At 37.6% G+C, this 22,195-nt stretch overlaps 2 protein-coding genes across 8 annotated transcripts in view; one reads left to right on the top strand and one right to left on the bottom strand.

The window, feature by feature from the left end:
- The window catches only part of Ralgps2 (Ral GEF with PH domain and SH3 binding motif 2), a 126,243-nt gene that overhangs the window by 69,457 nt on the left and 34,591 nt on the right, over positions 1-22,195 (top strand). The window lies entirely within an intron of this gene.
- Angptl1 (angiopoietin like 1) lies at positions 3,540-20,661 on the bottom strand. 2 transcript variants are annotated; one of them, XM_051186035.1, is made up of 5 exons: positions 20,477-20,661; positions 14,155-15,003; positions 7,065-7,258; positions 5,441-5,711; positions 3,540-4,211 (listed from the first exon to the last, which is right to left on the bottom strand). In XM_051186035.1, exons 2-5 carry the CDS (start codon positions 14,975-14,977, stop codon positions 4,024-4,026), a joined length of 1,476 nt encoding a protein of 491 aa, XP_051041992.1. In that variant the 5' UTR covers positions 14,978-15,003; positions 20,477-20,661; the 3' UTR covers positions 3,540-4,023. The 2 variants fall into 2 exon arrangements, with proteins under 2 accessions (XP_051041992.1, XP_051041993.1); XM_051186036.1 differs by having other exon boundaries at positions 20,521-20,661.

The raw sequence follows: 22,195 nt of genomic DNA, 5'->3' as shown, positions 1-22,195 counted from the left end.
AATGTAGTTCTCCATTCCCTGCTCTCCAGACAACCACTCTCTTTTATTTCTGTAATGTATCCCCTTTCGACCCACGTGGATAGGCTCTTGTCTTTGGGTTTCTTTGTTGTTGTTGGGCTGGTTGGTTTGGTGGTTTTTAGCATGGAAATAAAGGGAAACATTTAATGTAGACACTTGCTAATCAAAGGACCCTTCTGATCCTTTCAGTTGTTCTGGGAACTGTTTTAATCTCTCTTGTGATGCAGTACTGTGTTTGTGTGGCATGTTTACAGTTCTTTACACACACACGCGCGTGCACGCACGCACGCACATATGCACGCACACGTGCACACACACACCCCATTTTCTTCTGGTGCTTCAGCTAGCAGCTGTACTTGCTCAGCACCCTACTTGGCGCTGCTATTAGACCGGTTGCTGGGGGCACAGCAGCCCTATTCCAGGATACACGGTACTGAACGTGGCCTTAATAATAAGGAATCTGGTTAATAGCCATACTTCACAAATGGCTTTGTTTCCTGTGTTGGAGGAGATGTGTATCATTTGTCACAATGATTGTTAATTTGCCATCACAGTTAATGAAAATTTTAAGGCATACCTAAATTTAAAAGAATCCTCACACTACCTTTTTTTTTCCTCCAGGAATTGATCTCAGAGTGTAGTGCTTAGTGTAATGTTAGTCTAAGAAATGTCTGCTATTCTATGTGCAATTTTTAAAATTATAGTTCTCAGTAATTTCTATTAAAGTAATTTCAACAAGGTCCTGGACTTCTGGCAGTTACTTTAGTGTTGGGCTTTCGGAAGACATGGTCTTGGTCATGTATACTAGCAGGCCTTGAGTTCAAGATCTTCCTATCTGTAAATGCTATCTGTTTGTATCCAGTCTCCTCATCCCCTGTCCCCATGCTGAGATTATAGGTATATACACCACACTAATTGTCGCTTGTCCCATCCCCCCACACCATGTTTTGTATGCCCCCCCCCCGGGTTAGGGATTGAACCCAGGTCTTCACAAATGCTAAACAATCTACCACTGAGCAGCCCACAAATGCCAGTCCTGTCCTATAATTCTTTCTGTAGGAACTAACAAAAACTTGCCTTTTCACTTTGATAAAATACTATATAAAAGTCACTGACAGTGATATCAAGATTCCTAATGGTAATTTTCAAAGTATTTGAAAATATCAGTTATTTTGATAATAAAAACAGGTGTTTATATTTTGATAATTTTATTCCATTTTCATTTCTTTGGTTTAATAGGTAATATACATTCTGGATTAATTTCACTTATATTTTTATATTTACTCATTTAGATTGGGAGGACTAGTGGACAACTTGCAGAAGTCAATTTGCTCCTTGTGCCATGTAGGTTCTAAAAACAAACTCAGGTTGTTAGGCTTAGTAACAAGTGCCCTTAGCCACTGGGCCACTTTGCTGGTTCTATTATTTTGATTGTGTGTTGTATTCTAAACCGCAGTAGAACACATTCAGTTGTTTTCTTTTGGATTCTGAGAGTGAACTCTGACCGGGTAGCACCTAGCTATAGGTTTTCCATACTACAGTTGTGTTTCCCATTTCCCAAGTCCCTCTGATACTCTTTTTCCTGTTGGGAGAGTTGGTGACTTTCAAAGACTTGTGACATAAATCAGCTGAGGATTAAGTTGAATTAATATCATTCTTATTCTTGTGGATTTTTTAAAGAGCTTATTAATCTTTAAAAGTAAAAGCAGATGTTCAGAAGTGAATGCGAGCCACAAACAGAATTTTCAGTTGTTGATAACTTCTGTAATTTGTTTTTAGCCTTTTTTGCATGACATCAACAGAGAAATAATTTTAGTAACAATTAGCATTTAACCATATGTGCCTGGTACAGTGAATGTCAGTTCTTTAATACAGAATAGTAAGAGCTATTGTACGTGACAGACAGAGAACCAGCACACAGAAGGACAACCGTATTATAACTATATTAGCGTTGTGTATTAACTCAGTATTTTTAGAATCTGTGATCAGGTGGCCTTTCCTTCATCTTTCCTGTCACTTTCTGTAGGATCACATAGCTTGCTAACAGTTAACCTCATAGATAACCTCAGGAAGGAGCTTATTTTTAGCTGGCCTTTTGATTTTCTAATGGGTGGTCCAGTCTTTGTAAAAGTGAAATCATTTCTTTTTCTACTTATCTCACATCATGATTCAGTTAAGTGAAAATTCATCTCAAGCTATATTGGAGTTGCAACCTATCCTGGGGTTTGTTGTTGTTGTTTTCATTTCAAAATTTCAAGCTTTTGTCTAATTTTGAAGTTAATCTAAAATCTCAAATTTTGAAGCATCACAGAGAAGCCAATTACTGACATTGATGCTCTCCATTGAGTGCAGGCAGAACTTAAAAATTATGGATAAACTTGGTTGCATATCTTAACAATAAATAATTTGGATTTGTTTTTTGTGGTCCAAACACAATCTATAGGTAGGCCAAATAAGACTCTTTCCTGGGTTGGGAGGGAATTGTATGACAGGTTCTGGCCTTGAATCCATCCATTAGTTAAGGCAGTTTGGAAATCCATTTCTGTCTTCTAGTTTGTGTGTTTACTTTCTCTTTGTTCTGCTTCTGGGAAGACTCTGTAAGGTTTGTCTTTGGTGAGTTGTTGGTTGATGGCAAAGACCAGTGCTAATGGCATTGGCCTGTAACTTTGACCAGAAGTTTTCATTTGCTTTGTGATACATGAGAAGCATCGATCTGTGAACTTGCATTGTGGCTGTCCATGTTTGTTAAACCATCCCTGTCTGTGGACAATTTGCCTTGCTCGTTTTTAAGTCTTGTTGCATTTACTTTTTAATTAAGCATAAATCTCAGATCTTTAAACTGTTAGCTTCACAGCTGAGTTAAAGGATCATCAGCTGTAATAAGTGAATATATTATTGTAAGCAAGTTGTTTTAGGAGGCCCCTATTAAAGGTTTTGATTGAGATGATGAGTTGGAGGAAGTAGGACTAAGGTTTAGTCACACACGCTATAAAGTGGAATTATAAGTTTGGACCTGCCAAGGCCCTGTGAATTTTTCTCTAAGGCTGTTGTATCCTCACATTAGTAAAATATCATTAATTGACTGTTCAAATTGTTTTAGAACCAGCTGTAAGTATACAGTGGTACTTAAAAAGCTGTCCAGTTTATTTATTGCCACTGCCGTGCATCAAACTCAGGCTTCCATGCACACCAGGCACACTCTACCACTAGCTGCAGCTAGGTGTTTTCTCTTAAGGTAAAGTTCAATAAATAGGATAAGGGAGTAATTAACACATTTAGAGTCATAATTTAGATGTGTATTAAAAGTGGTATATTGAATATTCTGTTTTGTGAAATCAATATCCTACTGCTTTTGTCATTATATAATTAGAAAATTTTGGTATCATATATGTCAAGAAATTAATCTGTCTTATGCATTCCCATTTAAGCAATGAGGGTATTATTTGTGCATTTTAAAGTGATGCATATGTTCTTTGTGTCCTAAATTATTGAAGGAAAATGATTACAAGTGAAAAACATAATTCAATTTAAAATTTTATTTAAAAATTTTATTCAATGGGAAAATATATTTTTAGTGGCAAAACTAGAGATTTTTCTCTAATTTCCTGTCTATATTTTTTTATAAATAAAATGAACTGCATGGCTGAAATCTTAAAATTACTTTTTCATTGGAAGTTAGAGCAGTGTTATATTTTTTAAATAAATCATTGAGCATATATTTGAATTTGATTCAAAATAAAGCTAAGGTTTGTTTTCCATCATGGCACATATTTACATTTACCTGTATTCAGTCAATATAATTTTTAAAATAACAAGGATTTGCGTACAAATAATCTTCTGTAGCATATTAAAGGAAAATGGAACTATATTCACAGATACATTCTTACAGTCACAGTACAACTTACAAATTGTACCTGTAAAAATAAATTGTGCCAAGTAACATGTAATGTTTACATTTGGGGAGCTGAAAGGTGAAGTTCTGTGTTGTTTATTTGGAGACTGTCTTCAGTCAATGGGCTTAATCATCATCTGAACTGCCTTCAGAGAGTATGACCCGCCTCTGTACTCGGCCCAGAAAATTCCATCCTGGTGCTTGCTTCTGTAATGGCCTCCTCTGTACCATACTCCATTGAGGTTAGAGTGAGCACAGGCATTGTACCACCAGCCTCCTTTATGAAAGTGGGCACAGTTTCCTGCAAGAGAAACACAGACACTGGGGTGAAAGCCCTTCTGCATACATGGTGCCTAGCAGACTGACTCCAGTCATGTTCATCTTGGTTTTCTTTTCTCTACTCACATACTGGAATTACCTTATTCATTTCACTCTTTGCCTACTTAACATTTATAATAAAAACGCCATTTTCTGCACATTAGAGTAAGTAAACTGCAGTGTTGTCATATACAAAGGAAATGAAAGGATTGGCTGAGGAAAATGGTAGAGTTTGAGAAAAAAACTGAAGTCTAAAAGTAGCCTAACTAGTAATTAAATGAGTTTGTGAACAAAAAAGTAGATTTTCCAGTCCTGTTTCTCTTCTTCCTCTCCTGCCACTAGGACATAAATTAAAATAGTGCCCAGTGTGCTGCTGGGTAGGGTAATAGCTGTCCTAAGTGACGTCATCATTTGAGTCTCATTATGAAACAGCACTCACCCAAGGGTTTGATGACTGCGATATTCTGTTCCCTTCTACCACTGTGACATACTCTATAGTCACCTGGGAAGTGGAGGTCTCACTGGGGCTGTGTAGGTAAGTTTGGCCTTTGGGCATGTTCTTGGGGATAGTTAGCATTCCCTAGGCAGAGCTCGGAACTGTAAGAATGAAGAAAGCAAGCTGAGCCCCTAGCATGCATACTTTTATTGCTCTGTGTTTCTGATTATGGGTGTGATGGCACTGACCCACCTCAAGCACTCAAGCTGCATGACTTCTTTGCTATAATGAACTATAACTTGAGGCTATGAGCTAAAATGAACCCCTTCAGCCTCTCCCTATGCCTTAAGTTGGTTTTGTCAGTGTTTTATCACAGCAACAGAGAAAGAAAACTTGGTTTCAGTTTCCTAAGAATATCTATCAGCACCTAATAAATTACTTCCTCTCCTCTTGGAATTAATCTCCAAAGGGCAGAAATTTAGTTGTCACTGAATCTCCAACATCTATAGTTTCTGACATATGGTACATGTACAGCTAGTATATGCATGTTAGGCAGAATTTCATTTCCAAGCTGATGTAACTTAGTTTTGTTTTGGTTCTCTCAGACCTTGTTCTTCCCAAAGAACATTAGGGTTGCCCTAGACATCCCCAAAACCAAGTTATATTATATTCCCTTTGACTGTGTCTAAAATAACCTGAGATTAGTGAAACATAAAATATATATTTAATGCATAGAAGGTGGTGATTGTACAGCCATGTTTGTTTATTTGTTTTACCTGTGTACATATCTTTATCTCTGTCCAGTGTGGTGAATTGTTTACCATTATGCCACATCATAGAATCCCCTGCATTCCCCTGGTAAGTTCCCAAGCGCAGTCTGTAAAATTCACTTTCAGATTCCAAACGAAAGCTACTATATTCCGCATAGACCTTCTTGTCACTCCAGTCTTCTAATTCAATCATCAACTTATAATTGTCTTGATTACTGAGCTTATAGATATTGTCCAGTCCAAGCCAATACTCTCCATCAATGTTTCCAAACCCTTTCTGTTAATAAACACAGAAACAGGAGCATACAGATAAGTATAGAGATAGTGAATGTTGCTGCAGCTACAAGTTAAGTTTAAACAATGAGTAGAGTGAGACTATTGATCATTTAGAGTAATTTAACGTTCATGATAGTAATCTTTAATGTTCATCCTGTGAGAACTGTAAATTACTTTCTGAAAGAAATGGACTACCTTATTGTAGTAAGCATTTGACATTGGAGGTTTGCAGCAGAATAGATTTAGTAAACTTCATCTTAACACAAGAGTTTGTCTTCAAGAAGACTGCAAAAAAGGTAGGTGTGTGTCTGTGTGTGTGTGTCTGTGTGTGTGTGTGTGTCTGTGTGTGTGTGTGTGTGTGTGTCTGTGTGTGTGTGTGTGTGTGTGTGTGTGTCTGTGTGTGTGTTGTCTGTCTGTGTGTCTCTTCCCACTTGAGGCAGTTACTTGTTTAGAAATTTTCATCATTTCTGACCTGGATATATTAATGTTTCATCCTTAACTTACAGTAAAATTTTACCTGAGAATGAGTAAAGCACATGGTTACTTCACAGTTTTAAATAAGGAGCTAGCACTCTAGAAAATCTATCCTTCCCTGTCTGCTGTCCTTAACTGATGATATATCTCACTTGTAAATTACCATTATGAACATCAGAATTACCAACAGGCCAGTTGTTACTTCCTCAAATTGATAATCACATGATCTGGTTCTATCTAGAAATCTAGTTGTGTTCATGGCCCTATAGTCCATGTCATGATAGAAAGTTAAAGCAAGGTTATTAAAAATAGTGTAAGAAGGGGTCAGTTTATAAAAGTTGTACACTTTGTTTTTGTTTAAATACTATAATACTAAAAACAAAGTCGTTGCATTAAAAAGTGGAATCAAAGGGCTGGAGAGAGATGGCTTAGTGGGTAAGAGCACTTGATGAGTTTGATTCCCAACATCCACATGGCAGCTCACAGCCACCTGTAACTCCAGTGCCAAGGGATCGGATATCCTCTTCTGACCTCCATGGGTGCCGTATGTACATTGTGTACATATTAATGCAGGCAAAACACACTCATACAAATAAATAAATAGATTTAAAATTATCAAAGTGGAATTAAGTTATCTTTGTAAAATGTGCGTGTATGTAATAAGTTACTTAGACTCAAAGGAGCATCTAAAAGAATATCTTTTGTTTTCTTTTCACATTTTAACTTTAGCTGTACAACTAGAGATGAGTATAAACCTTTTGCTAGATAATGAAAACCATATAGATAGTTACGTTTTTAGCTGCATATCTTGTTTACTGCATGGTCACTATTGCAAGACCTGTTTGAGTCTCCCTTCCTACGTCTGAATTCACTCATTTACCTTATAATTTTCCCAGTTTCTGAAGAAATTGACAGAGCCATCTGTTCTTTTCTGAATAACAGTCCAACCCCCAGGATCCAGATTGTTCTCACACCATAACTGCATCAGTCCATTGCTGTTCTCAGGTTTAATCATATAAATCCCACTGGCCGAGTGCCCAGCTTCCTTTGCTTGCTGACAGTCTTTGAATGGACCTGTAATTCAAATATTGATTGTTGAGAAATATAAAAGATAAGAATTAAAATAGTTCTTAAATCAAGATTCTTACCTTCTTTCTTTATAGATAATCTGCTATGGGCATAATACTCTATAAAGTTAAAGAAACTAAATTTAAAATATTTATTAAAAACTAAATGAAAGGGTGACATCATCCCCACTTTCAAGGCATTAACTATTTCATCTCCCACTCTTCACTGGTCTGTATTTTATAAATTTTAAACACATACTGTGTTGTCTTTTATATTTAACAAATGTTTCCTTGAAGCTGTGGTCTTCATTCTAATACTAGAGTAGCCACTGGTGCTTTGGTTTTCTTGCTCTATTGTATGGACGTTAAAGTCTCTCCTGATTTTTGCTATAATAGTACTGTGCTAAATGACTTTGTCCTTACCATCTTTACTTTTCTTTCATACTTAAAAAATGTTGTAGGATTGATCTGCTGGTATTACTGAACGTATTTTCCTGGTGCCAGATTTATAGTGTCTTAATTTTTATTTTAGGGGAACATACAGATTTTGTGTGTCAATGGAAGTGGAGTACTACAGCCTGTAAGCTTTGCAGCATTAAATGTTGTGTTTCCCTTTTGGAAACTCAGTCACATTCATTCATTCATTCGTCCATCTATTCATTCATTCATTCATTCACTAAATGCTATGAAGCCCTGAAATTTAAAAAAAAAAAAAAATGGAATTTCCCAAGCTTAAGTAATTTTCACTTTCACTCACATACATAAAGAATACATGTGAGACCGGTGTTAAGTCACACACCTTTTAATCAGGGGGCTAAGGCCAGATGATTGTCACAAGTGCAAGTTCTGGACCAGCCTGGCTTCAGTGGAGAGAGACTCTGTCTTAAAACTGGGGGCGGGGTGTGGGTGGACAGGATTGTTGGTCTAAATGTCTTCCTAAGATACTGTCTTGAGTTATGGCTAAAAATAATTTTCTTATCAAAGCTGTCAAGTGACCCTTTGATAGCTTTCAGTGTCCCACAGAGAATAGTTAATCCAGGTCATGTGAGGTGGTGATAAACCTTTAATTCTTCTTCTACTCCTGGGTAAATGTTCTGAGTTGCTGCACAGTGTTTGCCCATTTGTTTCATAATACCAGACATTCTGTATTTAGCCTGCAGGAACAAAGTCTTTCCTTCTGTCATGTAGATCTCAGGTTGTCAACGTTTGCTGCATGGGCTCTTGCCTCCTAGACGTTCTATTTTTATCCAACTAGAGAAAATGCCCTCTAGTTGTACTGAACATCCTGGAGTTCATCCTACACCAGGCCTTTAAAAGCATGAACAAATTATGACCCAGGAAAAAACAAGTATGCTAAATAAAGATACTTGAATAAGAGAAAGTTTTTAAAACCATTGGCAATTATTTTACTAAATACTTATAAATTCTGACATAGTTTTTAAATATCTGAAAATAGTTTAGTCAAAGTTCTTAAAAGAATTTCTGTTCTATAATTACAATTGGATTACAGGAATTTTGAGAAATGTGTGCTGAGAACATAGTATTATCCCATTGGATCTTACTGAGATAAGTTAATTTCATTGTGTAAATACTGCAGCGTTTCTGTCATTGGAGGGAGTTCTGGGGAAGAGTGATCTCTTCCTTCTGGATTTCCCTGAGGATGGAGACAGTATGTGTTGTTCTTCAGACTTCGTGTCTGCTATTTTAGTGGGGGCATCAGTCAAGTATGTTAAGTAAATGAATCAGTCTTTCTACTTTAAATACAAGGAAATGGAAAAGTATATGCAAAAATTGAGTGTCAAATTCTCTACTCCATATTTTTATATTTCACATATAACTTTAAAAAGGTTTTAAATTGTCTTAGTATATTAAATTAGTCTATAGTATAGATTACTAGTTAAAAATAACATAACCTGGAAAAACATATAAAATATTTAAACATAAAAGTAAAAAAGTTTTTTTTAAGAAAACATTAGGTGTAGCTTTTTTTGAATTCTCTAAGTTTCATGGGCTCCTTCTTTCTCTTCTGAGATTTTTTTTATTTTTGCATCCATTATGAAGGCCTCAAAGACAATTGCTTTAATTTTTTTTTTTTTTTTTAATTCTTGTTCTTTGCTTCCCCAGTTTGCTGAAGTTGTTTGTTTTTTACTTTGAGATGGGATTTTAGCATATCACCCAGGTTGTCCTGGGAGTAGTGGTGTAGTCCAAGCATGTCTTAGAAATTCAATCATCCTGGCTCAACCTCCCAGATGCTGGAGGTACAGCCCTTGTTGTCATAACTGGCTTAGTTTTTCTTTTCAAGTCATGAGTGGATTTCAAGTCATGAGTGGATTTGGGGTTTCGGTCAAAATATTCATAGGTTTCCCTCCCTTTTTCCTTCTTTAAGACAGGCCTTGATATCCAGACCCTCCTGCCTTAGACTCAAGTGCTGGAATTAGAATGTATGCTCTTTCCTTATTTCTGCTCAAAGCCATTAGCACAGTATTTAACACACTCTCCTTCCTGTCACTGTCAGCCCCTTTTCTCTGTTTTTATTCCTGATCTTCATACGCAGAAGTAATGTGCTTTATTTAATACACACATGCTCATTAAGACATTGAGTATGGCTTGTCAAAGGTTAGGATATAGTCATTTCTACCACAGAGAAATAAGACACTACTGAAAACCCTCAACTTATAAAAATTTGTAAACTAAAAATAACAGCTGACTTTAGCCATGAACATACTTTGCATTCTACTGCATTGCATGTGGCACAAAATACTACCACGCTTGTGGGAAAATCCCACAAATACTGATGTCACTCCTTTTTATTTTCCTTAATCACCTGAGAACATTTTCACGTTACAGAAGTATGTGCTGTATGTAGCCAGGCCAGAGAAGATTAGTTAGATTTCAGATAGAATAAGAGCATTAATTTCCCACAGGGGAGAGAGCAGAAGGAAGGGTGAGGACTCCAATCCCGTACTTTGACTAGTATGCTTGATACATGGTAAAATATTTATTGATTCATAGACAGGGACTGTATCTTCTGTTGGATATCCACAGTATTGGGCCCATTTGGGAACTCTCATGTACTTGTACTAAATAATTTCTGACGGTAGTCATTTTCAGAATTTCTTCAGTTTTATATTGTTATTTTAAGAAGTATCTTTTCCGGGTGGTGGGAGAAAAGCTTCAGTCTGTACAAGGGCCTGAGTTTGGATCCCAATGCTGGGTAACTGCACGCTGGGTTGGGGGTCAGAGACAGGAAGATCCCTTTAGCTCACTGGCCAGCCCATCTAACACATCAAAGAACTTCATATTTAATGAAAAACCCTATCTCAAAAAGGTGGTCAGTCAAGTTAGGATGTCCAGCGTTAGCCTTTGGCCACACACACACAAATGAAATCTTTTTTTAATTTAAAAGAATTCTCTTTTCTGAATCTAGTACAGGCAGACTACTTCCAGGTCCAGAGATTCTAAACAACATTGAAGTTAAGTGGGAAGTGAGAGAAGTTGTGAGAAAGGTTAGTTCCGCTGCAGTACGGTAGCATTTTGATGACGTTTCAAGCAGAACAGGAGGTATGGATGTGGAGCAACAGCTGAGATTTGAGCAGGAGTTGTCTTCTGTGTCTAAGCTAAGAGGAGGGAACACAAGTTAGACTTATTGGGAGTTCAGGGCCTCGTCTCAGCCACATGTGGGCTACGTACCCAAGTGTGTTTACTCCTACACAGCTGTTGTTAGTTTCTGTGTCTGAAATATAAATGACAGGGTGATGTTTACAGGCTGTCAGGTGGGCCAGAGACTTGCCTCAGTCATGTGCATGATTGCTTTACTTTAAAAGTCCAGTCTTAGTGGAATTTCTAAAGTTACCCACATTTTGTTCCTGAGTTGTGCCTTTTGGGGGTAATTAGGGTGTCTAAGGAGCATGTTTTATTTTATTTTAAATTCTTATTTAGGGCCTGGTAGTATTTCACTTAATTACACAGAGGTTGCTGTGAGCAGTGCACATAAATATTGCTCCTGTCTAAGCAGGTTCCAAGTTCCCTTCTTGTTTCTGTTGATTCTCTAACATACCCGCTTGAGTACAGTGTGACAGTCCATTCACATTTTGTACAAATATATACTTAAAAGTGGCCCTTTGACTTATTTAAGTTGTAAAGTATTTAAAAATGTCACAGTTTGCAATGGTGACAAAGGCCAGGCTAAGTTGCCCCTGGCTTCTGCCTGCACAGACATGTTCTGAACTTTGTCAGATTTGGAACTAAACTTCACCGATTGAAACCTTACTGCCAGCACTCAAACATTTTAGATTTCTAGGCAAGAAAGATATATCAGCCTGTTTTGTTTAATAGGCTTAATTGATATAAACCTCAGGAAGTTTTAGTTCAAATTATTTTGTGGAAAATGGATAAAATAAGCAATGCTTTTACTCTTCTTTAGTAGACACAGTAAATGTCAGAATGTAATGTTTGGTTTTTATAAATATACTATTAGCCCATTGTATTACTGTTGATCTTGGCAGAAACATTTTCTCATTGTTGCTTGCATGCCTTTTAAATTTTTTGCTCTAGAATTAGATGATAGTTTATTTTTAATAGTTTACTTTTAGAAATTAGCTTCTTTCTCTGGATCATATTTAACACTAACAAAAATTCTTAAAACTACTTGTAGAAAGTTATCAGCTTTATTTTTGAAAATCCAAATCAACTTAATGCTTTGCATATTATCAAACAAATTTACCCCTGATTCAGAAATTTAGGGCTTCAAAGGCTATAGACAGGAAGGCTATATAGCTTCAAAGGGTATAGACAGGAAGACTATGTACCTTCAAAGGGTATAGCCATTCCTTTGAAACAAAACTTTTATGTCCTTTTTCATGTATGCAGTGATCTTGAAATAGGCTTCATTCATCCCCTGTGATAAACATTCTAGTTCTTTTCAAAGCAGAAAACTAGGTTGTGGGTGGTGAATTTGAGTCATCCAGTACCTCACATAAGTGGAGTCCTAGTCTTTGTCATTCTAAAACTGGCTGAGTACCCTTTTAGGTAGTACAGGTTATTATGTGTCTTGCATTATGCATATAGAGACTCTACCTATATGTATAATACAGTAATGATTCGCTTGGAGCCAGAACGTATGTGAGCATAATAGCTGTCTGTTTTTACTCATTTTGTCTAAGTGTCCAAACAGTATTAGACACTTCTCCCTAGAGTTGTAAAAAATAATTTTATCATATAAAGAGATAAAATATTAGGCTTATTAACTGTTACTGGTAATAATGTATATTTGCTAGGAATCAGGTTATTAGAATTGGGAGGTATGTGACAGGCATCCATTCAGTACTATTCTTACTCAAGGCATTATATGAATAGACTAAGTCACTTATCCAAGATCTGTAATGAGGGAAGCGACACTTGTTATAAGCTGATTGTATCCGTAACTTTGTTTATAGAGTGAAACAGAAGTTAGTGTTTACTGTAAATAATAATGAGGTTATCTCTGTGCTTTAATTTTTATATTAAAGATTGGTTTCTTAGGACTGCTATGTGTACTCTTGTTTTTCATGAGTGTGAAACACACTTTAGGGGATTGGGCATGCCAAATCCCTGGCATGGATTTAATTCTGTGAATTTTCTTGTACTGAAATTCCATGTATGAAAAACTTACAAAGTGATGCTTTCATTTTATAAAGCATGTTCTTGGTTTGTTATATAACTAAGATATACCTCTTCATTTTTGCTAAAATTGATGATGCCATTGACTTACATTTCAGGGTGTGCTTAGAAAACTCAGTGGCAGTTGTTTCTACACTTCTATAATTGTACCTGCCATAGCTGAATCAAAATACACCTCAGTTATCTTTCTGCAAATTCTATATGAACATACAGATAGATCATATACCAAAACTTAAGTTTTGAAAAGGATGGGAAAGTAAATGTTTTCTCTTTTCTAAGTTTGGTGGATAGTTTTGTACATGTCTTTGAAAATTAAAGGGCTTGGCTTACTAATTAATAATCATCACTTACCTAATTTAATGATACCTGAATGGTCACTGCTCTCTTTAACAGTTTTGTTTTCATGAAAGTCTTTAGAGTAACCACTGTAAAAGGCTCTGTGTTATCATACCATCTGTTTGGGCACCTACAGTTGAGACACAGTATCCATCTGTCAAAAGGGAGCTTATTTTTAGAATGCATTTCCCTTTAATGTACTGGGTTCTTGTAAAGGTAATATAAAAGAAATGTATGTATGACAGACAGTACAGGTATTTGTAGATACTTCAGGCTGTAGAGGTCAGCATCAAAACAGTAAGAAGGGATTCAGAAATTGAGGCAGAGCTCTGGGTGTCCGTGTAGGGATTTATAATGTTGACTAAAGGTTAAAAATTGTTTAGCCTTGGAAAGTAGAACCCCTTTTCTCTTGAGGTAACAAAACTAGGTTTTGTGTACATTTTTTGAAGTTGCAAAGAACATGACCCCAGGATATGATTAGTCATAGAGCAGTATTAGGGATCAGACTCCATTGCAGGCTTAAGGAGGAGAGCAAAGCCTGAAATAGTCTTTCTGAAAAGGATGAGGGCAAGAGGAAGCAGAAAGGATTCTGCAGCTGCAGGCTTCAGGGTGCACAGCCAGACCCATCAATTAGTGCATCAGTGGTCATTCCTTTTACGGACAGTAACCATTGTAAGAATTAGATGAAAGAGTACTTTTCACAGAAAGGGAAAAAAAAAAAAACTTGGAGCAGGGAGAAGAGAGATATTTTATATCAAATCCTAATACTTCTTTAAAAATTGAAATTTTAATTGAACATGTATAATATAATGACATCAACAAGAACAGGGGCTCAGTAAGAGTATTGTTGCATGAATTGTATAGCATGCCAACTTCATTCTTCCATTTGACCAGTAATAGATGACTTACCTTCATTGATGAAAGTTACTGCTGGAATCTTGAAAGGGCTTTTTGTGGGAGCTGTTGCCAGATCCGGTGGTGGTATTACGTCTCTGGGATACCCTGGATCCCTCTGTATCTCATTGCCTCCCAGAAGACCAGGCGTATACTGGGGGCTGTTAGGAATGTGTCGTGGCACAACCTGGACAAGAGGGGGAGACACGTGGGTGTCTTGTCGGGAAAATATTCTCAAGCACTGTTCTTCCAACAATGTGATCATCACAGACTGGTTATTGACAAGGTCAGTCAAGGAAGCGTATTTCACCTCTAGTTCCCTGTACCTTGTCGCCATCTTCAGCATTTCTGTGGTTACATTCAGGATTTTGTTTTCCAGCTGGGAAAGCTCGAGTGAATTATCTCTTTTCCGGATAATCTCATGTAATAGTTGCATATAGAGTTGAGTGACTCGAGAATTCATGTTCCGGCTTTCCTTTCTCAGCAGCTTTACCTCATTTACAATGTTCCCATCTACATCCACCACCAATTGCAGGACGTCTATCTCTCGTTTCTGCCTAGAAAGCACATCCTTCAGGTTCTCAAGGTCCATCCTGGTGATCATGTCTTTAATAGTACCTGCATCTTGACCTTTGGTGTTGACACAGATTGGCCCTGTTATTTTTTGCTCAGGTACCAAGAATGTATATGAACATTTCTTTGCTTCCTCTTTACCGTCTGTGGCACGGGGGAATCTCCTTTGGGTTACTTTTTTTATTTTGAACTGTCCTCCTTTGCAATGATGACCAATGCCCAGTAGAAAGAGTAGCACACCTAGGGTCCAAACAAAAGCCTTCATTTTGAAATGAAGTTGTACCACAGCGTCTTTTGGAAAGCAGTTGAGTAAAGAGAAAACATAAAAAGAATTAATATAAATTTACATGCAGATCAAAATCACATTGAGATTCTACCTTATCCCTGCTAAAATGGCTGTTATTAAAAACATAACAAATGCTGGCAAGGATGAGTGTGGAGGCACATTTTACACACAAGTATTAGGAATATAAACTAGTACTGGGAATATAAACTAGTACGGCCACTATGGGAATCAGTGTAGAGGTTTCTCAGACCAGAACTACAAAAGTCATGCCAGGCATTGGTGATGCACACCTTTAATCCTAGTACTCTGGAAATAGAGTTGGGCGGATCTCTGTGATCTCAAAGCCAGCCTGATCTACAGAGCGAGTTCTAGGATAATCAAAACTACACAGAGAAACCCTGTCTCAAAACAAAATCAACAGAAAAGAAGAGAAAAAGAAATAGGACTGCCATGTGATTGAACTGTTTCACTCCTGGAAATGTATCTGAATAACTTCTAAGTCAACATACTTGAGATATTTGCTCACCCTTGTCTATTGCAGCATTACTCACTATGGCTGAGTTACAGAAGAATGCACAATGGTTCAACCATAAAGAACAAAATTAAGTCTTTTGCAGAAAAATTGATAGAATTCAAATCATTTTACTAAGAAAAATAGGCCAGAATCCAAAAGGGAAATAAATGGAACCTAGGTTTTATATAGACATACATGACATTCACATCCGACATGAAAATAGGGAATTATGAGAGTGGGAAGTTATTTGGGAAAAGGACTAGAAGAAATAATGGTGTATGAATATGGTCAAAATATATGATATACTTAGACAAAAATATTGTGAAGCCTGTTGCTTTGTACAGTGATTGTAAGGTAGTCATTTTAAGAGCAAAAATACTAAAACAAACAAATGAAAAACCTTCTATATTAGTTACTTTTCTGTTGTTATGATAAAACAATGACCAGAAGCCACATATGGGAGAAAGTATTCTGGTCTACGCTTCCAGAGAGATAAGAGTCTATCGTGGTGGGGAGGCATGGGCACAGAGTCAGGAAGCTGAGGAATCACATGAGTAAAGACAGTGAGCTGAAGGAGGACGAGGCAGCAAGGTTTCAGTCCAACCACAGAAAGTGCCACCAGCTGGGGGCCACGTAAGTTCGTGAGCCTATGGAGCACATTTCTCATTCTTAACCACCTCAGCATCTAAGGTGAACACTGAGTGATTGGTACTAGTAAATTAGATTTAACTTGAATTCTTAAGTTCACTATATTTTCTGGATATTTGTTGAAAGGTAAGATCCCCATCTCCTGCAGCTCTTTCAGCCACCACCTTATATTCGATTTTTTTTGTTCCCAAGCTCATTAAAGAGATTTTGATTAGGGCCCACCCACCCTGTGAAAGGAACACTTCGAGGTGCCATTAGAGTTTTTAAGACCCTCCAAAATGTGTCTTTCTTTTACAAATTTCACTCTACCAAGGCTATGAATATAGTACATAATGTATGTATATAATATTGTAATTAGGTATTGGCTTGGTTAGTACTGCAGTGTCTAGTACTTGGTTAGTACTAGTCAGTGTTTCAGAGTATGACAATATTGGAAAAGAGAAGACCAGTTGAGTTGGTCTGCAGTATATACCATGACTTTTTTTTAAAACCTACCAAGTCAAACATTTTAGACTGATGGGAAGTGGAGCAGTTTTACCATCATATGCTTTTGTAGCATCTGCTTTTTAGATGGAGACTGGTTTAAGAATGACAGGGTTCTCCCAGTCATTGTGGGTTACTGTGTGTTCTGAATTGCAGTCATGCATATGCTTTAAGCTTATAGGTGATTCAGTAGGTGTTTTCTGTTAAGAAAGTCTAGTAAGCTGTATTCAATTAAAAAAAAATTAAAAATTCCTAATTTTCAACCAGCATTATCAAATTGGATATAAAGAACCTTTTTGTACCCATGTATGTGTTGAAGGACAAAATTAGAAACCGGTCTAGATCTTGGGTTCTCTGGCCCTCACTCAGTATTTGTAGCAACAGGACTTCAGTCACAGTGTGCTCTTGGAATGTGTCCTGTTGGCTGTGGCAGATGAGACATACCTGTCTTTTAGAGTCCAACACTGGAACTCTTTCCAGGAACCTAGACCTCTCCCTTTGTCTTTAGTTAGCGCCCATATGGGTAGTGCAGTAGGAGTGGGGAAGGATTGGGAAAAGTGTGATCAGGTTCATGAGGAAGCTGTATCCACAGCTGCTTGATGCTGTCTGCTGTTTGTAAGGCTAGCTGTGGGCACCCTTGGGAGCTTTTCTTACCTGGTTTTCTACCTAAGCCCTTGCTTGCTTCTTGATTTAAGAGGTTAGACCCCAAGTTGTTTATACATAGAACTGACAGAACTCAGTAACACTACTGAATGCCTAGTGGATGCTCTTAGGGAAACATCACTGTCTTTAGCCCCTTACCAGCCTATTGACATCATAACCCAGTGGGGCAGATGATACTCATTTTCACATGAACTGGCACCCCACAATGCCTATACCAGTAGTCACACAGCTGTTTAAAGGTAGAGCCAGGCTGGGTGGTGGTGGCCACACACTTAATCTCAAGGCTCAGAAGGCAGAGGCCAGTGGATCTCTATGAGTTCAAGGCCAGCCTGGTCTATAGAATGAGGTTCAGTACTACTTAGAGAAACCCTGTCTCTGGAAGAAAAAAAGGTAAAGCCAGAATTTGAACCTAGGCAGAAGACACTAGAGTTGATGCTTTTAATTAACCATTTTATCACATGGCTCTGCTGTCAAACTGCTTTCTGTCAGGAAACTAAAAGCAGCGTCACTCACAAAGGAGAAGTCCAGAGAAGAAAAGGCTCAAGTGGGATTCAAATACCAGACCTGCAACTTGTGTACTATCATGTCTGTCATAACAAAAGGTGTCTTGGCAAGTGCTGCTTGTGACTGTTCCTGACCTGTTCCTTTGTTGTGCAAAGCACATGCAGGTCGTTCTTATGCAACCCATGTCATTGCTTTTCTACACCCCTTTGTTGATGTTACAAACCACACACAATTTGCTTAGTGAAATTAAACTTTGAGCTGTCGTGAAGACTGCTACCACCTGCACTCTAAAAGCAAGTCTCCTTGATTTGGGTGTTTTTGGTTTAGTGCTGTGTTCGAAGGGGATAGACAATGAAAATGAGCAAAGAATGGAAGAGTGTGGGAAGTTGCTTGGTGAGATAATAGCACATCAAAGCCTTCCATTTTGACTGGTGGCAAAAGCACACAGCTGAGCACTTGAGTCCTGTTCTGCACTGGGAAATACAAACCAAAGGACAGCCTTTTGTCACAGAGTCATCTTTTACTCTCCAAGAGTTACCTATACTAAAACTGATGGCATGTTTAAAGTTATAGTTACGGGATATTCTTGGGATTTTAAAAAGAAAAACAGGGAACAGTAAAACAAAATAGAAGCCATTAGCCTCTCAGCAAATATAATATCACTTTTCCTAAATCTCCTTGTATAATCTTAACAGTGAACAGAAACTCTTGACTCACAACAATATTTAAATGCTTTATAGAATAAAATAAGCCACCAAGACAAGGAAATTTTAAATTAAAAACAAAAGGATATTTGGTCTATTCTGCCTTGCTTCACAGTGGTTCAGGAAATCAATCATAGGACTTAAGATGATATTAAAAGTGGCAATTAAAAGCTCCTTATGGTTGTGGTGCTTGTTTTATGCTTCCGTCTTACAGTAGTGATGACCTTATTGTCCCTTAAAGCAGAGTTAGAAGACACATTCTTAAGGAGTAGACTAGATACGTCATGAACAAAGAACCAATTTTTAAAATTTGTTACATTTTCTAAAAATATTATCTTATCAGTGCTTTCCACAGATGTTTGGTTTTAAAAGTGGAAGATCCATAAATCTGCATTACCAAGTAAAAACTTTCTATTTATGTGAGGTTTTCCAAGTTTCCAAGAGAATGTTATGAATTAGTTACAGTAACTGAAGCTTACATCTCTGCGACTTTGCATGGTGGCTTTTAGAAAGAAAGAAAAAATCTGTGCAGTTGTATTGGTTTTCTTAGTAGTATTTGTCTTTGTGGTTTCTGTATTGCCAGCTGTAATTAATAAACACCTGGATTTGCTTCTTTGGCTGTCCCGGAGACAAGAAGGTAGCTGTGAGAAGTACTGACCATTGACCAGTGGATGCAGACCTTCCTGTTTGTGTTTGAGGAACTGACCTGAGAATAACCCTGGAAATGTCCCCCAACAGATAAATCATTGTCTGTGATTTATACATATGTGTGTGAACACACACACACACACACACACACACACACAGGGGCACTCTCAAGTGTGCCTGCCTAAGGCACTGGAAGACCTGGTGTTCAGTTAAGTCCTGCTTTTGTCATGGCAAGCAGGAACAGAGATGACAGTGTTTCAAATCCAGTTTGTTATCAGACTCTCCTGTAAAATTTACATGTATTTAACAGAGCTCTCAGAATTGAGTTTTAATGTTGAAGTAAAGTTGGAAAAACAAAAGTGAACATTTATCATTATTTGTTGAAAATTCTACCACTAAAGATTAAAGGTCAGGGAACCCTCCCATCATAACAAACGTGGCTATCTTTGGTATTAAAACTTACTATTGGTGAGTAGTAATTTCATAATTCTCATGATTAGCAAAGCCTTGGTAGAATATTGAGGGACACCTACAACTTAGGTATAGTCAAAACAGACTTTTGACTTTTCAAATTTTTTTCAGTAGTTAAATCTTCTGCGTTCATATTGTTAACCCTTGTGACTCTAGCACTATTAAATCCCGACCTCAGGCTTTGATTCTTTTACAACTAATTCCAGTTAGAAGCAGTTTTAATCTGTTGCTGAAATGAAATTTCTGTTGTAGGTAAGCTTAGGAAAGTCTTTAAAATGATTAATTGGAACAAGTAACACCATAGATTAACTTAAAATCTCCCAAACATTCAGCTTACCAGTTCTTAACTTTGTTTATAGCCATACTTTGAAAATCCCAATAGTTGATATACATCTCTCTCTCTCTCTCTCTCTCTCTCTCACACACACACACACACACGCACGCACGCACGCATGCACGCACGTATGTACGTATGTACGTACATACATTCAGATCAGAAACCCACCACACTCAATTTTCTTTAGTTTATATCCTTCGTTATTGATTGTGCTGTGTAAGCCTTAGGCATTTAGTAAGTTACTTGTAAAACTTCCTAGTGTCACTAAAGCATCTGTTTTCAGAAACCCAGCATGTGTGTATCAGTCTATAGTCACTCTAGCTTGAACTTCAAAGAATACATTAACCATCATGAAGTACTTCAGGACTAGCCTTTCCAGAAAGACACAAAACAAAACCAGTAGCATCTTCTAAAGCTCCTTGGTAGGTCTCATAATTTCTAATACAAAGGAAAGTTATGCATTTAACATAGAATTTTGAATAAATATAAGAGAAACATTAAAATACCTTTTGTGTTTGTTGAAAAGTAAATCCAGAAACTTCGTCCTTACCCTTGCTGCCTAAAAGATCAGTGCAGAAGTCTGTTTGTCTCTGACTTCAGTGGCAACTGCATTTTTGTTTCTGACAGTTGAATCCAAGCAGTGAAGAACTTGTTTTTATAGCACTAACCAACGGAGTTTGACAGACCACTATGTAATTTGGGGCTGTCTGTGAACTTTCTCTAATCCAGCAGAGAATGCATTGCGGCTGTGCGGTCTGCAGCATGGAGAAGTGTGGTAACCAGCCGCAGCTGACCAACTGTCTGCACGGACTGCACTGCTCCTGTTCTTAGTAGAGTCAAGTTCAGCCCACATATTACGTCATTAGAAACTGCTGGAGCCCGGGAGAGCGGGGAGTGGGGGGGGGGGTGGAAATCTCCTCCTTAGGATTTCCTCTGTAGCCCTAAGTGGGTAGGGGGAGCTGGACTGGGGGGGGGGGTTGAATAGCTCTGAACAAGGAGAGATTGTGTGCAGGTTGAAGGAAGGGCACCATCTGGAAACAGACTATCGTAGTTCAGCAAGCAATTATAAAATAAACATTGTAGTCTGCTGGCCACAGAGCTTTTGACTCGAAAAAAATAGTACTCCACTTTAGAAGAAGCATCGAGCTGTAAAGAGCTAGACTTTGCCAGGAAATGGCCACCTAACATTCAGTTCTGTATAGCCTCAGGAAATGTCTAAACATTTTATTCTAGCATCGCTGTTTTAGGACATTTGAAACTCTCAAGAAATTATAACGAATTATGTAATGTTTTGTAACAGAAAACTGCTTTTATAGCTGGACCTTTAATTCTAGCACTCAGAAGGCAGAGATGGTCAGATCCCTATGAATTTGAACACACAGAGGACCAGAGACAGAGAGAGAACTTTTATATGTAATCACCTAAAACAAGTGAAACTGATAGTAAATCTAGTGGGTTTTTTTCATCTTAATTCTGTGTTACATAATTACTATTTCTTTCCATCTTAAGTTATATCTTATGTAATATGCTTGCTTACCTAGTCAGGGTTACTATTGCGGTGAAGAAACACTATGACCAAAAACACCTTAGGGAGGAAAGGATTTATTTGGCTTATTACACTTCATGTCACTGCTCATCATCAAAGGAAGTAAGACCTGGAGGCAGGAGTCCCTGCAGAACCCATGGAGGAGTGTCGCTTACTGGCTCGCTCTTTTTGGCTTGCTCAGCCTACCTTCATAGCATCCATCAGCCCAGGGGGCTGGGCCCTCCCACATCAATCACCAGTTAAGAAAATATCCTATAAGTCTGCTAACAGCTAGATCTTACAGAGGCATTTTCTCAACTGAAGCTCCCTCCTCTTGAATGCCAAGTTGACTTGAAACTAGCCAATATAATGCCTGTTATTGTCTATTGTAATGCATTATATTGTCTATATAAGGTGGTAACAAGGCAAAACAGATAAAAGCATTATCAGTCAAGCAAATGAAATATTTTACACCTATAATTCGGCACAATCTAAAATAGCAACTGTTGCCACAAAGTACACCAGTAGAAGCTTACACACTATCAGTGTAAGTATGTAAGCTTTGAAAAACAGTATTGGCAGTATTGGTACCATTTCCTGAAGCTGAGTAATGTTATACCTTACAGCATGAGCATTTGTTTACTGTAATGAATGTACAGATGTACACACATCCTGGAGAAAAATCTCCACATGTGTTCTG

Source organism: Phodopus roborovskii, unplaced genomic scaffold (genome assembly GCF_943737965.1).
Source record: "Phodopus roborovskii unplaced genomic scaffold, PHOROB, whole genome shotgun sequence".
Lineage (NCBI taxonomy): Eukaryota > Metazoa > Chordata > Mammalia > Rodentia > Cricetidae > Phodopus > Phodopus roborovskii.
This window is presented reverse-complemented; position numbering and strand designations above follow the sequence as displayed.

Bases quoted from the DNA above. Each gene is read 5' to 3' on its own strand.
- Angptl1 (XM_051186035.1), bottom strand. From the start codon at position 14,977: ATGAAGGCTTTTGTTTGGACCCTAGGTGTGCTACTCTTTCTACTGGGC. The intron at 7,259-14,154 runs GTAAGTCATCTA...TTTGAATTACAG, and splicing joins AGTAACTTTCATCAATGAAG to GTCCATTCAAAGACTGTCAG. The intron at 5,712-7,064 runs GTAAATGAGTGA...GTTTATTAACAG, and splicing joins GAAACTGGGAAAATTATAAG to AAAGGGTTTGGAAACATTGA.